This window comes from Salvelinus alpinus, chromosome 1, assembly GCF_045679555.1.
Source record: "Salvelinus alpinus chromosome 1, SLU_Salpinus.1, whole genome shotgun sequence".
Taxonomy (NCBI): domain Eukaryota; kingdom Metazoa; phylum Chordata; class Actinopteri; order Salmoniformes; family Salmonidae; genus Salvelinus; species Salvelinus alpinus.
In genome coordinates, this window is record NC_092086.1 from 107,358,014 (window position 1) to 107,374,296 (window position 16,283).

The 16,283-nt window shown below is 45.5% G+C and overlaps 1 protein-coding gene across 5 annotated transcripts in view; it reads right to left on the reverse strand.

Annotated features, from left to right (window-relative positions):
- Positions 1-950: 950 nt before the first annotated feature.
- LOC139538222 (spermatid perinuclear RNA-binding protein-like) overlaps positions 951-16,283 on the reverse strand; it is a 202,158-nt gene continuing 186,825 nt past the window's right edge. For 2 of the 5 annotated variants that reach the window (XM_071340087.1, XM_071340084.1), the window contains exons 16-18: positions 14,288-14,428; positions 14,019-14,073; positions 1,012-1,238 (exon numbers count right to left, since the gene is read on the reverse strand). In XM_071340087.1, the coding sequence (XP_071196188.1) occupies positions 1,144-1,238; positions 14,019-14,073; positions 14,288-14,428 (291 nt within the window). In that variant the 3' untranslated portion in view covers positions 1,012-1,143. Of the gene's footprint in view, positions 1,239-6,052; positions 6,315-14,018; positions 14,074-14,287; positions 14,429-16,283 lie in introns of those variants that run through there. The other 3 variants (XM_071340094.1, XM_071340101.1, XM_071340097.1) reach the window with 3 other exon arrangements.

Sequence of the window (16,283 nt, forward strand, 5' to 3'; positions counted from 1 at the left end):
TGTGTTGGTTTGTCTGAGTAGCATGCTAACTTAAAGTAACTGGGCCACCCATCACCTTTACAAGCTGACAAACTGTGAACTGTGCTTTTGGTCCCACGTTCATGCTGTAGGCATGATTGAGACAGAGGACCGTGGTTGGTCCTGTCTAGGAGGGGTTTCTGTGTTACCCTAGCTGCCCAACACAGCCAGCTTATTAAAAGGACAAAGCGTACGGTGCAGTACAGGATACCCTGTGAGCAGAGAGACAGTGGCGCAGTCAGAAATGTTCCACTGAGAAAAGTGTGCTTTCTGACAGGAAGTAAACAGGAGGTTGTGTGTTTGTAGTGTCACACAGGAAGTGCGTGTGTATGTGTGGTTGAGAGGGCGGTCGGTTTGCAAGGTTGAGTGAGCGAGTGCCTCTCGTCTGACCAGGCCGTGCTAGCGAAAGGCTCAGACGAGAAGACATCGAGGTGAAAGGAATGAAAAATCTATAAGCTATTCTATAAGCACAGGTGAATTAAGAAACAGGTTTATATTGCATGTCCAGTACTAGAGTCAAGTCCATTTCTCAGTGTATAAAACGGCAAGAAGAAAGAAAGCTATATTGTGGGATTGTGATTACATATAACTTTCTAAAATAATTTATACCAACAATAAGTATATCATATATTTACATATGTACATCATAAAGAGTATCAACACATGTAATACATATTTATAGAAACTTATACCAGACATATAAATGCATATATTCCATGGTATAGGCACACATACACTCAGTGAATATAGTGATATATTGCAATGCTGTGCTTGGGTAAGACTCAATGGAACATTCACATCATCTCAAGTAAGCTTGAAGCCAAAACAGTTCAGGTGTCGTATTGCTATATAAGAAAAAGACCCAAAGATCAAGGTCCTCAGCTTTTAGTTTTGACGCAGCTGAGATTCAAAAAAGTCCAATCAAATATTGCTTTTTTTTTTTTTAGGTTTGTTTCTTTTGATTTGGGTCGTGAGGAGACAGAACAGAGTGAGAGGAGTTCAGTTTGACCACTCGCTGGCTCTGTAAATGATGGTGGGAGACAGACAGACAGCCTGCTGGGTCAAAGGGCAAGCCTAGAGCAGCACTGTAGTCAGATAGTTTAGAAGCAACACAACCTGATGGTTCTAGAAGTCAGAGAAGAGATCTTGAGGACCCAACTGAATAATAAATGGTGCGATGGTCCGAGGCTGGTAAAAGGGATTGTCAATGAAAAGACCACCTACAGTGAGGAGAAGAGCAGAGACAGATAGTGTAATTACTGTGGTGGCCCTGTAGGAGGCAGCATATCTTACTCTCTCCATAGGTTGTCATCTCTGCTCTGTCTGGCTGTACTGTACGTGGGGTTTTCATTGCACTGGGGCGGGTCAGGTTAATAAAGACATCAACAACTTAAGTTGCAACGGTTAACACTTTCTGACAAAATCAATCCAACTAAAATTAAAACGGAAAACTATTGGACATTTAAAAACAAACAAACTTTGGAGCTCATTCATTAAAAATATTAAAGCAGAGAGATGTGAGAAGACATGTAGCAGCTTTAACATTTTTTTTTTTTAAGACAATGTGATTAGTACATAACTCTGACAAATCAAATCCAATGTGATTTTGGAGAGAGTATAGTAGGATGGCTGCCATCACGACAAGAGAGGGAGAGCCCATGGGAGAGGGAGAGAGAGGGAGAGGGAGGAAGATAGAGAGAGAGAGGAAGATATGGAGAGAGAGATGGAGAGCCCGTGGGAGAGGGAGGAAGATATGGAGAGAGAGATGGAGAGCCCGTGGGAGAGGGAGAGAGAGGGAGGAAGATAGAGAGAGAGGAAGATAGGGAGAGAGAGATGGAGAGCCCGTGGGAAATGAAGCGAGAGGGGGAGCCCATGGAAGAGAGGGGGAGAGGAAGAGAGGGAGAGCCCATGGGAGAGAGGGGGAGCCCATGGGAAAAGGAGAGAGGAGGAGAGAGCCCATGGGAAAGGGAGAGAGGGGGAGCCCATGGGAAAGGGAGAGAGGAAATGAGGAAGAGAGAGCGAGATGGGGAGCCCATGGGAGATGAAGCGAGAGGGAGCCCATGGGAAAGGGAGAGAGGAGGAGAGAGAGAGCCCATGGGAGATGGAGAGAGGAGGAGAGAGAGAAGGAGAGAGAGAGATGGGGAGCCCATGGGAGATGAAGCGAGAGGGAGCCCATGGGAAAGGGAGAGAGGAGGAGAGAGAGGAGAGAGAGAGCCCATGGGAGATGGAGAGAGGAGGAGAGAGAGAAGGAGAGCCCATGGGAGATGAAGCGAGGGAGCCCATGGGAGATGAAGCGAGAGGGAGCCCATGGGAAAGGGAGAGGAGAGAGAGGAGAGCGAGAGCCCATGGGAGAGGGAGAGAGGAGGAGAGAGAGAAGGAGAGCCCATGGGAGATGAAGCGAGGGAGCCCATGGGAGATGAAGCGAGAGGGAGCCCATGGGAAAGGGAGAGGAGGAGAGAGAGGAGAGCGAGAGCCCATGGGAGATGGAGAGAGGAGGAAAGAGAGAAGGAGAGAGAGACCATGGGAGAGGGAGAGAGGAGAGAGAGGAGAGCCCATGGGAGATGAAGCGAGAGGGAGCCCATGGGAAAGGGAGAGAGGAGGAGAGAGAGAAGGAGAGAGAGAGATGGGGAGCCCATGGGAGATGAAGCGAGAGGGAGCCCATGGGAAAGGGAGAGAGGAGGAGAGAGAGAAGGAGAGAGAGAGATGGGGAGCCCATGGGAGATGAAGCGAGAGGGAGCCCATGGGAAAGGGAGAGAGGAGGAGAGAGAGAAGGAGAGAGAGAGATGGGGAGCCCATGGGAGATGAAGCGAGAGGGAGCCCATGGTAGGGGGGTTGGGATCAGACACAGAATGGGCTTCGCCTGGCTGTCACTGAGCTTGGTTTCAACCAACCATTGGAGAGGACACTGGGACCTCTGGTCTATGGCTGGGCCTCATAGCGATAACCATGGAGATGGCAGTCCTAAATGGACCGTAACCCAAGGGGCTTTTCTCTCAATGGTGATAGGGACCACATCCTCTCAGCCACGGGCCAGCACGGACACACAACCTTCTCAGATTGACCCAAATATCCTCATATTAGATATATTTTAGGAGTCAATATAAGATCACTTTTAGGGTTTAACAGAAAATCTATATTTGGGTAAAAATATAGATGGATGCTCAATGAATTCCAAATTTGGACTTCACTGTTTTGTATACAGAACAGTGTGTTGTTGTGTAGTGAGCCATCAGACCAGGTAGGGAGCAGCGTTGTGACTGAACTGGTTAAACTCCGGTAGCCCGGGGAGACGACTGACAGCTGAGTCACACTGATGCACTCACCAATAAAACAAATGAAAAAGTCAAACAACCACAGAAATGAACCAGGGCCCGGTATCCCAAAAGCATCGTTATTAACGGTGCACTTAAAAACACTTGTAATCTAACGCCTGCCTCAGCTAAGTGCGTCGTTAGATGCGTTTTTGCCCTCCCGCGTCACTTTATACACAGAAGATCGCCTCTAAACATAGAATCACATGGTTTATTCGTCTCTTTGTGACCACTGATAACTTCAGAACAAAGTTGACTACAAATACAAATTGGCCAATGTCTTTGCAATTGACACAAAAAGTGACATATACAAAGATGGTTCAAATGAAAAACCAGATGACTGCATGAAATTATAAACAGTAAACTATAGACCTGTTTCAATCATGTTGAAATACATTTCATGTTCAATCAACTGAGTTCTATTTGGCTACTTGTAGGCTACTGTCTGTAATTTGTCTCAATATATTTCATGATGTGTAGCGTAACATGTGCACAACGATTTGCCAAATCTGTGATTTAGTGCATTTAATTGGGTAAGCATTAGAATAAGCCGGCTATATATTTGCAGCCGTAGGCGGTAAAATCTCTCTAGTAGCTGATCCGTTGTCAGTATTGTGAAATAATTGTAATGTTTAGGAAAGGTTTTCATGGAGAAAGCTGATCCGAGAGCAGCGCTCCTTTCAATCCTATCAGTATCGACATGCTCCAACGACGCACCTAGCCACTGTTCTCTCTGCTTGGTGTTTAGGGAAACATGTTACATCTTCGTCCGTTGTAGGAAAGATGCATCGTTAAACACTCGTAAATTATATCGCTATCGGGAAACCGGGCCCAGGACAAATTACATAGCAGTCTCCATTGGTTGGATAGGGTCCCTTGTTGCTGCTTTCCATTCTCCAGTGTGTAGCTGTGGTTCCATATTTCCATGTGTCCAGTGCTGTGCTGTGCTGTGGGTGTATTCGATAGGACTCAGGGGAACCAGCCAACTAAGCAGCCATATCAGATTGCTGTGTGAACTGTGAATGGTGTTCACGGGATGGGTTCGGTGAGGGTTGTGAGGGGTCAGACTCAGGGTTGTGAGGGTTCTGAGGGGCCAGACTCAGGGTTATGAGGGTTCTGAGGGGCCAGACTCAGGGTTATGAGGGTTCTGAGGGGCCAGACTCAGGGTTGTGAGGGTTCTGAGGGGCCAGACTCAGGGTTATGAGGGTTCTGAGGGGCCAGACTCAGGGTTGTGAGGGTTCTGAGGGGCCAGACTCAGGGTTATGAGGGTTCTGAGGGGCCAGACTCAGGGTTATGAGGGTTCTGAGGGGCCAGACTCAGGGTTATGAGGGTTCTGAGGGGCCAGACTCAGGGTTATGAGGGTTCTGAGGGGCCAGACTCAGGGTTGTGAGGGTTCTGAGGGGCCAGACTCAGGGTTATGAGGGTTCTGAGGGGCCAGACTCAGGGTTGTGAGGGTTCTGAGGGGCCAGACTCAGGGTTGTGAGGGGTCAGACTCAGGGTTGTGAGGGTTCTGAGGGGTCAGACTCAGGGTTGTGAGGGTTCTGAGGGGTCAGACTCAGGGTTGTGAGGGTTCTGAGGGGCCAGACTCAGGGTTGTGAGGGGTCAGACTCAGGGTTGTGAGGGTTCTGAGGGGTCAGACTCAGGGTTGTGAGGGTTCTGAGGGGTCAGACTCAGGGTTGTGAGGGTTCTGAGGGGCCAGACTCAGGGTTGTGAGGGGTCAGACTCAGGGTTGTGAGGGTTCTGAGGGGTCAGACTCAGGGTTGTGAGGGGTCAGACTCCGGGTTATGAGGGGTCAGACTCAGGGTTCTGAGGGGTCAGACTCAGGGTTCTGAGGGGTCAGACTCAGGGTTGTGAGGGTTCTGAGGGGTCAGACTCAGGGTTGTGAGGGGTCAGACTCCGGGTTATGAGGGGTCAGACTCAGGGTTATGAGGGGTCAGACTCAGGGTTATGAGGGGCCAGACTCAGGGTTGTGAGGGTTCTGAGGGGTCAGACTCAGGGTTATGAGGGGTCAGACTCAGGGTTATGAGGGGTCAGACTCAGGGTTGTGAGGGGTCAGACTCAGGGTTATGAGGGGTCAGACTCAGGGTTATGACAGGACAGAACAGGACAGGTGATGATTTCATCAAGATATCCATGACCAGGGTCAATTCCATTTCATTCAGTCAATTCAGGATTTAAACTGAAATTATAATCGGAATTCTCCCTAAATAAACTGAATTGAAATGTAATGAAATGACAGCAGTAGGTCTGAGCTTCGAACTATTAGAATATCTATTTTCAAATACAATATATTTTGTGGTCAATTTACAGTGTACAAATTATTATAATTATGTTGACCTCTGGTACTGAATCACTACACTGCTAAAATCTCTGCTCCCATGCCACCACCATGTAACTTCCTGTTCCAACCAGGAAATAGCTTCTCTAGCCAAATAGAGAGTGCTACAATAGCGTAGCCCATAAGGCTGTATATACTATTACTGTCCCTTGTTTCAGTTAGACAACAGGCAGTGCTCAGATTGTTGTAGGATATATACCGGTAAAGGTTTTATTTGTCCACAATAGTTCCATTATAATTGCTATGCATCCTTCACACAGCTCAGGGTTACAGAGAATGTGTTCTGTGTCAAATTGCAAGGCCTAAATCTTTCCTACTTAAGAACAGAAACAACGAATAACAAAAAAGTCTGATATAATTTAGATTCAAAAGAATGAGGTAACAATTCACAGTACAAATCCTTCAAGTTTTATTTTTATTTCATTTTTTAGAAATCTTTATCAGCAAAATACACTTCTTTTACAAATCATCTTCTGCTCAAGTCCTTTTGTTCACTTCTCCCTCCATATGTAGGACAAATAAAAAGACTCAGAATCCCTTCTAGTGGGGTGTTTTGGGGTCCCTGTTCTAAAAGAAGGAGTAGTGGGGGATGGGGTAGGTGGGTATTTTCATAACAGGCAACAGAAGCATTCTGTTGGGGGAGAAACCTTGAGGGGAGACATGAAAACAGAAAATACTCCACATGAGTCCACGGCAGGCAGGGCAAAAGAAAAACAAACGCTTCTGTTCTGATCTACTAGCTACTATACCCAGAGTCTAGGCCACAGAACTAGAATCAATAGAATACCAGGTTATCCATTTTTTAAATGCTATCGTCAAAGCAGCATTGCTCTATTCATTTAATTTCTATGGTCTAGGCCCTAGACAGACCCTGTGTGCAGAGCTATACAGTAGAACACAGAGGGGCAATGTGTGAGAGAGGAGGAGGAAGGAAGACCAACATGTCAATGGTGGTGAACAATGCAGGGCTGTGGTTGGTTGGCTGGTTTCTTTGTGTCTTTGTTTATAGGTACTGTAATATGGAAAGGATATTATTGTGTTCTTGAGTGTGTGTTCTTGAGTGTGTGTTTCTCACAGTCTTGAACCCATATAGAAATCCCAAAGCAGCAACACGAGGCTGAGCGCCACACACCAGTGAGAGTCAGATAGATAGATAGACTATAGTGGGGACAATTAACCAGCATGCAACAGCATCTCAGAAGCACTGATGGGGACTGGGGGGGTAGTGGACAGGATATGTTATCTGATCTCACAGCAGCCAATACCAGGACTTCAATAATGCCATGACTGAAACGACTGGGCGGGTACTAAAGGAACACTGGTAATATAGCAGGCAGAGACCAGGCTGGGTCGGGCCGAGCCACAAGGGTTAAATTGGGTATTTTAGACCTTACGGTCCTGGCCCATAGACTATCATAAGTATTCACCCACTTGGATTTCTTCACATTTTATTGTGTTACAAAATGGGATTAAAATGGATGTAATTATAATTTTTGGTCAACGATCTACACAAAATATTCTGTAATGTCAAAGTGGAAGAAATATTCGAACATTTTTAAAGATGAATGAAAAAGAAAACATTAATATCCTGATTAGATAAGTATTCACCCCCCTCAGTCAATACATGTAAGATACACCTTTGGCAGTGATTACAGCTGTGAGTCTTATTAGGCAAGTCTCTAAAGCCTTGTTCACATTGGCAGTTTGAAGTGACTCAAGTCCACATTTCAAACCTTCGTAGGTGGTTTGAAGTCCGATACAAATTTGATTCCTGGGCATGTGACTTGTGTCTAAACTGTGAAATCTGATATACTTACCCTCAAGTGGTTTTAGACTGTTACTTGGCATAACTTGTTGCTTGCTAGCTACTCTGTTGACAGTTTGACAAGAACATGTGGTTGTTATTTATTTATTTATTTTACAAACAAATTACTGAATGTGCTAGAAAGCTAAATAGCTACCTAGCTAATAGCTAAATAGCTACCTAGCTAATTAGTTGAATGTATTAAGGCAGGCAGTGTGAACAAGGCTTAAGAGCTTTGCACACCTGGATTGTGCAATATTTGCCCATTATTAATTTCAAGATGTCAAGGTGTTGGGGATCATGGCTAGAGAGCAACTTTCAAGTCTTACCATCGATCATCAAGCAGATTTAAGTCACAACAGTAACTTGGCCACTCAGGAACATTCACTGTCTTCTTGGTAAGCAACTCCAGTGTAGATTTGTCCTTGTGTTTTAGGTTATTGTCCTGCTGAAAGGTGAATTCATCCTCCAGTTACTGATGGACAGAAGACTGAATCAGGTTTTCCTCTAGGATTTTACCTTTGCTTAGCGCCATTGCGTTTGCTTTTATCCTGGAAAAATTACCCAGTCTTTGCCGATGTCAAGCATACCAATACCATGATGCAGCCAACACCATGCTTTAAAATAAGGAGACAGTTACTCAGTGATGTGTGGTGTTGCACCAAACATAAGGCTTTGCATTAAGGCCAAAAAGTGTGTTCCTTTGTCATGTTTTTTTAAGGTATTACTTTAGTGCCTTGTTGCATACATGATGCAGCTCAGTTCCGAAGGACGACTGCATCTTCGATGTGTCTAGGTGGTTAATACATCATCCATAGCATAATTATTAACTTGACCATGCTTAAAGAGATATTCAAATGTCTGATTTGTTATTGTTACCCATCTACCAATCACTGCCCTTCTCTATGAGGCTTTCAAAAAAAGGTCCCTGATATTTGAATCTGTGTTTGAAATGGAATACCGGACTGAGGGACCTTAGATGTTGTATGTTTGGGGGACAGAGGAAGGGGAAGTCATTCAAAAATCATGTCAATCTCTATTATTTCAAAAAGAGAAACTGGCGTGCTCAGATCAAATTCTTGTAGTAGTAACAAAAGTATTTGGGTGCCGGGTTCAAAAGACATATACTTGAAGAAAGGAAACAACCTGCACTCACTGAAATATTCTTGAACTTTTAATATATATTTTGAGCAGCAGCAGTCTTAACAAATGGACGCGTTTCGGCGTCCGTCCTTCGTCAGCATTTGGAGAACAAACACATTTCAGTACAGCGTCTTTCTTTTTGAACAGTTATTTAATGGATGTAAATAATAACAGTATGGCAATGTGTTGTCATCTATAAATGTGGGTGGATGACTATTGTTCTCCAAAAGCTGCTGTCTGTTTGTTCTGACAAAATACATGAAATCTTAAAGAATATTTCAGTGAGTGCAGGTCTGTCCTTTCTTCAAATAAACCACTATTATTTCACACAGAGTGAGTCCATGTGACTTATGTGATTCACCCTCTGAAAAAAGGGGATGAATACTTTTGCAACAACAATATTTTAGTTATGGGAAAAATGTATTAATTTGTAAAAATATGTAGAATTTTATTTTTACTTTGACATTATGGAGTACTTGGTGTAGATCAATGACAAAACAATAACAATTACATCTGCTTCAATCCCACTTTGTAACGCAACAAAATGTGGAAAGATCCAACGGGGTGAATGTTTATGATACCCACTGTATAACTGGATAATACCAAACGTACAGCACTCCACTCCAGTCTAAATAAAGGAATATGGAGCCTGGAGTCCAGCCCCATGCTAGGCTAAGGCCCATATTCAAAAAGTATATCAGAGCAGGAGTGCTGAGCTCTATATGGACAGGTCCCACCTGTCAAAGGCAAAACTGATCCTATATCAGCACTCCTACACTGAGACTCTTTGTGAATACGAACCCATGGTTCTCTGGCGGTTCCTTTTAGAATATGTTGTGTCTACCCTGTAACCAGCCCGGTCCAGTCTCCCATCCGGAACATAAGATTCATTCAAAGCCCCCAGAACCAGAAACAGGCAGCTCTCTCTGTGAAAGAGGGGAGGGGCCCCCCAATGCCACGCAACAACACACAAGGACCAGTTTGTTCTAAGATTAGGGTTTGTGTGATGGAGAGAGAGAGGGGGAGAGGGAGGGAGGGAGGGAGGCAGGGAGGGAGGGAGGGAGGGAGGCAGGGAGGGAGGGAGGGAGGGAGGGAGGGAGGGAGGGAGGGAGGGAGGGGGGGAGGGAGGGAGGGAGGGAGGGAGGGAGGGAGGGAGGGATGTATATCTTTTTTTACATTATCATATGTTTTTGAGTGTATAAATCTGTAAGACAAAGTGGGTGTGAGTGATTGAGCATCGTGAGTGTTGCTGTCCTCAAACCGCTAAGTGCTATATTGAATTATGCTGAGAGAGTGAAAGGGGAGGGGAGGGGAGAGGAGGGGAGGGGAGAGGAGTGGAGGAGAGCAGAGCACATTGAATCTGATCTAGTTTTGTAGCGATGAAAGAGACTATGGGAGATATTCAAACCCTCCAGAGATCTTAGACAAGCTACTGGCTGCCTGGCAGAGACTGAGCAGGCCACAGCTGACTGACCGACCAGCCAGTCTAGCCAGAGGACCAGCCAGTCTAGCCAGAGGACCAGCCAGAGGACCAGCCAGTCTAATCTAGGAGTGGGAAGCCTACACTATGTGGACAGTAGGGCTGATCCCATTTAGTTGACTGGTCGATTGTTTGGTCGATAGGCTGTTGGTCGAGCAATATTTTTTTAGTCGAGCAGTAGCAAATATCTATAAAATGTATGGCACACGAGACACCCGTCTGATTCACGCATGTCTCAGTAGACTAATCCATTGCGTAGGCCGTGGGATGGTACACCAGTACCACCAGTATTCCTCTATCTTATTTGTTGTGTTCTGGTTGAGTGAGAGCGCACGCGCACCTGATTATCCATAGAAGTAGGTCTAGGCTACCTGGCCAGCGTGCACATGTAGGCATATAAATGTGCCCATCTGGGGATCTGATAGTGTTTCTGATTGTCTTAACTCACCACCACCACAGGTTCTCAAAGTAATGTTTTCTTCACCTCAAACAGCAAGTAAACAAAGTCTGTTTTTCCATCCATTGAGAATGACAATAGTTCCTCAACGTAGCCTATTGGAAAAAACTCTCTCTTTTGACCACTCGGTGTGAAAGGGGAAAAATATGTCCTGCTCTTATCTGGTGGAAAATAGGCCTTATTGATAACTTCAAATCTCTTTTCACAAATCGTCTACAGCTGTGTCTGTCCGAAGCTCACTGGCGCAGAATATTTTATGCAAGTTTGCCTAGCGTGAAATTCAAGACCGTACCAAGTTGATAGTTGATACAATGTTTCAAGTTCCTTGCATTCAGTGTGTAGCCAATGTGATTTATAGGATATTTATTATTATCAGGATATTTTCTACCTGCAGGCTTCAATGTTGTTATTTGTTAGCTTTATGTAGGCTATTTTTACATAGTTGGCAATAAAAGTTACTTTTAGAATTTTGATTAACCACATGATAATGATTTTATCAGAACAGATGACCAATGTTCCCTCTAAGAGTTGTGCGGGCGCGCAGTAGACCCGAGACTGCCTCGCAGTGCGCATAACAAAAATCTGCCCACGGAGAGGTGCACGAGATTGAACTTTACTCAACTTTTTAGAGGTTTCCCTGTTCGTTAACACTATCAAGTCAACGTTTCCCTTTACTGTGGGAATGGTGATCAAATCAACGCAATATTACACACTTTCTTTCTTTCTTTTCTCCCCAATTGTTATCTTGTCTCATCGCTGCAACTCCCCAACGGTCTCGGGAGGCCAAGGTCAAGTCATGCGTCCTCCCAAACATGACCCGCCAAAATGCACCTGCGAGCTTAACCCGGAAGCCAGCCGCACCAATGTGTCGGAGGAAACACCGGTCACCTGACAACCGAGGTCAGCCCGCACACACCCAGCCCACCACAAGGAGTCGCTAGAGCGCGAGGAGCCAAGTAAAGCCTCCTGGGCCAATTGTGCGCCGCCCTATTGGACTCCCAGCTGGTTGTGATACAGACCGGGATCGAACGCGGGTCTCTAGTGATGCCTTAGACCGGTGCGCCACTCGGGAGGCCAATATTAGCCACCATTGTATTTTGAGACAGGCTTGAATAAGCTAAGTAGCCAATAGGCAGAGGGTAGCATAATATGTCTGATTGTCTGTAATAATGGTATTGGAATAATAATGCATTTTATTTTTTAAAGTTTTTTCTTGCATCAAACAACACAGCAACATTTTCAGTCACCTCCTTGTCTGAAGGACAAGTGGATAAACACTCTTACTGACAGTTGTGGCTGCGTTGCGTGATGTAATGTTGTCTCTACCTTCTTGCCCTTTGTGATGTTGTCTGTGCCCAACAATGTTTGTACCCTGTTTTGTGCTGCTACCATGTTGTGTTGCTACTACGTTGTGCTGCTGCCATGTTGTGTTGCTACCATGTTATTATCATGTTGTGTTGCTGTGTTTTCATGTGTTGCTGCTATGCTGTGTTGTTGTCTTAGGTCTCTATGTAGTGTTGTCTCTCTTGTCGTGATGCGTGTTTTGTGTTATTAAAATGTTTAATCCCAGCCCCCGTCCCCGCAGGAGGCCTTTTGGTAGGCCGTCATTGTAAATAAGAATTTGTTCTTAACTGACTTGCCTAGTTAAATAAAGGTTAAATAAAATGAATAAATAAAAAATAAACAGGTTAATGTCAAGCCCTGCATGTTTAAAAAAAAAAAGCATTATGTATTGTAGGCATTCATTGAACACCACACATTGGCTGCTACTGTAGATTGAATGATAGCTATTTCCATGTTAAAATGTTACACGGAACCCAAACCGGCTGCGCGCATGTGACATCGTGCGCTATCGTGCATAAATGTATTTTGTCCCCCTACACCAAACGCGATCACGACACGCAGGTTAAAATATCAAAACAAACTCTGAACCAATGACATTAATTTGGGGACAGGTCGAAAAGCATTAAACATGTATGGCAATTTAGCTAGTTAGTTTGCACTTGCTAGCTAATTTGTCCTATTTAGCTAGCTTGCTGTTGCTAGCTAATCTGTCCTGGGATATAAACATTGGGTTGTTATTTTACCTGAAATGCACAAGGTCCTCTACTCCGACAACTAATCCACACACAAGACGGCCAAGAGAATCGTTTCTAGTCATCTCTCCTCCTTCCAGGCTTTTTCATCTTTGAATTTATATGGTGATTGGCATCTACACTTTCATAGTATTACCACGACAACAGGCAAAACATTTCGTCTTTCAATCACCCACGTGGGTATAACCAATGAGGAGATGGCACGTGGGTACCTGCTTCTATAAACCAATGAGGAGATGGGAGAGGCAGGACTTGCAGCGCGATCTGCTTCAGAAATAGAAAGGAGTTCTATTTTAGCCCTTGGCATCGCAGACGCTCGTGAGCAGTGTGGGTGCAATAATTGAATAACATGTGACGCTCGCGCACGCGATGTGTCTGGTCTGGTCAGCATGTAAGGGGATGCATTTTCACCATAGTTTTTGATGGCAGGCCACTCTGGTAGGTCTACATTATGATCAAATAGCCACAGTAGCATACTTGACCACTGTTAAAACTGTAACTTAAAGCAGGTACAGCCTCAGTGTTCACAGTAAAACTGTAACTTAAAGTGGGTACAGCCTCAGTGTTCACAGTAAAACTTAAAGTGGGTACAGCCTCAGTGTTCACAGTAAACACGCGCTGGAAGTTGCACAGAATTTTCACAACGTTCAAGTTTGCGCCCAGCAGACCTGGAATTTGCTCAGTGACACAAATAATTTGAGGGAACATTTGCGACGATACTCTCGGTCGACATAAACACTTTTTTTTTGTCGGGGACAGTCCTAGTGTAGAGTGAATTAAACAGTTCCGCTGTTAATGTATCCCTTGTTTATAAGGATATAGTAGAGCTTTGAGATACAAAGGTTGGAAGAGGTTGTGTGTGACTGTGTGTATTGTACTGCATTACAGTAGAGCTAGCTTTGGTTAGAAGCTAGTCTACAGACGTAGTGTTAGTGGGTATAACCCATATAGACGGTCCTTGTGTGTGTTGGTGGCATCGGTCTCTGCCTGGGCTGGGCAGCTTTGAATGGGCTATCTGGCTGTGGATAGAGAGCAGGGGGGTTACACTGAGGAGAGGAGAGAGATGTCCAGAGAGTCAGGATGGGCAGACGGACGGACGGACGGACAAGCAGAAGGGCAGAACAAGCAGCAGTCTGGACACTCAGGCGGGCGAAGAAGCGCAGCAAGGCTTGCTCCAACCACAGAAAGAACCAAAAGGTTATGATCAGTTCCACTTTTAATTTAGCTTTTAAATTCGCCCAATTCTTCAGTTTCAACCTCTATATGTAACTCAGATTCAATGGGAATATACAGTGTTGTTTTCCAGTAGGGCCTCCAACAGGTGTAGGAAGGAAAAGAATAGTGAGGTAGGTGTTAACCCTACAGACTTACCATAGGCTGGGGCGGCTGCAGCACTGTATCCATATGGAGTCCCGAAGCCTGTCACACATGTTAAAGCCATGTAGACTATTAGTATCGCTGGTCGACTGGACATAATGATAACACACACACACACACACACACACACACACACACACACACACACACACACACACACACACACACACACACACACACACACACAGAGCATTATGGCAGGGAACTGGACAGGACAGACAGAGACAAAACACACACAAAAGATCACCCACATACTTCCATGTACCTGGTATCTGTGTGTATCCTGGTGCAGCGGCTGTGGTAATGAAGGCTCCACTGGTCAGGGCTGCTGCTCTACCTCTCCCCCTGGCCACCTGGGCTGCTACTGCTGAGGCTGCCACTGCTGCAGCTAGGGAACCTTTCATCTACAGGGACACAGAAACAGTACTGTAAACAGGCTGTACTGATGACTGACCAGACTACCCTGTAAACAGGCTGTACTGATGAGACTACCCTGATGACTGACCAGACTACCCTGTAAACAGGCTGTACTGATGACTGACCAGACTACCCTGTAAACAGGCTGTACTGATGACTGACCAGACTACCCTGTAAACAGGCTGTACTGATGACTGACCAGACTACCCTGTAAACAGGCTGTACTGATGACTGACCAGACTACCCTGTAAACAGGCTGTACTGATGACTGACCAGACTACCCTGTAAACAGGCTGTATTGATGACTGACCAGACTACCCTGTAAACAGACTACCCTGATGACTGACCAGACTACCCTGTAAACAGGCTGTACTGATGACTGACCAGACTACCCTGAGGACTGACCAGACTACCCTGTAAACAGGCTGTACTGATGACTGACCAGCCTACCCTGTAAACAGGCTGCACTGATGACTGACCAGACTACCCTGTAAACAGGCTGTACTGATGAGTGACCAGACTACCCTGTAAACAGGCTGTACTGATGACTGACCAGCCTACCCTGTAAACAGGCTGTATTGATGACTGACCAGACTACCCTGTAAACAGGCTGTACTGATGACTGACCAGACTACCCTGCAAACAGGCTGTACTGATGACTGACCAGCCTACCCTGTAAACAGGCTGTACTGATGAGTGACCAGACTACCCTGTAAACAGGCTGTACTGATGACTGACCAGACTACCCTGTAAACAGGCCGTATTGATGACTGACCAGACTACCCTGTAAACAGGCTGTACTGATGACTGACCAGCCTACCCTGTAAACAGGCTGTATTGATGACTGACCAGACTACCCTGTAAACAGGCTGTACTGATGACTGACCAGCCTACCCTGTAAACAGGCTGTACTGATGACTGACCAGACTACCCTGTAAACAGGCTGTACTGATGACTGACCAGACTACCCTGTAAACAGGCTGTACTGATGACTGACCAGACTACCCTGTAAACAGGCCGTATTGATGACTGACCAGACTACCCTGTAAACAGGCTGTACTGATGACTGACCAGCCTACCCTGTAAACAGGCTGTATTGATGACTGGCCAGACTACCCTGTAAATAGGCTGTACTGATGACTGACCAGACTACCCTGTAAACAGGCTGTACTGATGACTGACCAGACTACCCTGTAAACAGGCTGTATTGATGACTGACCAGACTACCCTGTAAACAGGCTGTACTGATGACTGACCAGACTACCCTGTAAACAGGCCGTATTGATGACTGACCAGACTACCCTGTAAACAGGCTGTACTGATGACTGACCAGCCTACCCTGTAAACAGGCTGTATTGATGACTGACCAGACTACCCTGTAAACAGGCTGTACTGATGAGTGACCAGACTACCCTGTAAACAGGCTGTACTGATGACTGACCAGACTACCCTGTAAACAGGCCGTATTGATGACTGACCAGACTACCCTGTAAACAGGCTGTATTGATAGTTTGGAAAGGATCTCTATTCGAGACTGTCTCAGGTTGAGAAGGTCAGAGAGGAAGTATTGATACCTGATAAGATTCTTCAGGTAGCCTAGCGGTTACGAGCATCGGGGCCTTGAACAAGGCACTTAACCCTAATTGCTCCTGTAAATTGCTCTGGATAAGAGCGTCTGCTAAATGTAAATGTAAACAAGCAGTATTGATTACTGATCAGGACGGTAACTCTCCAGGAACAGGGTTGGAATGAAACCCTACAGGACGGTAACTCTCCAGGAACAGGGTTGGAGTGAAACCCTACAGGACGGTAACTCTCCAGGAACAGGGTTGGAGTGAAACC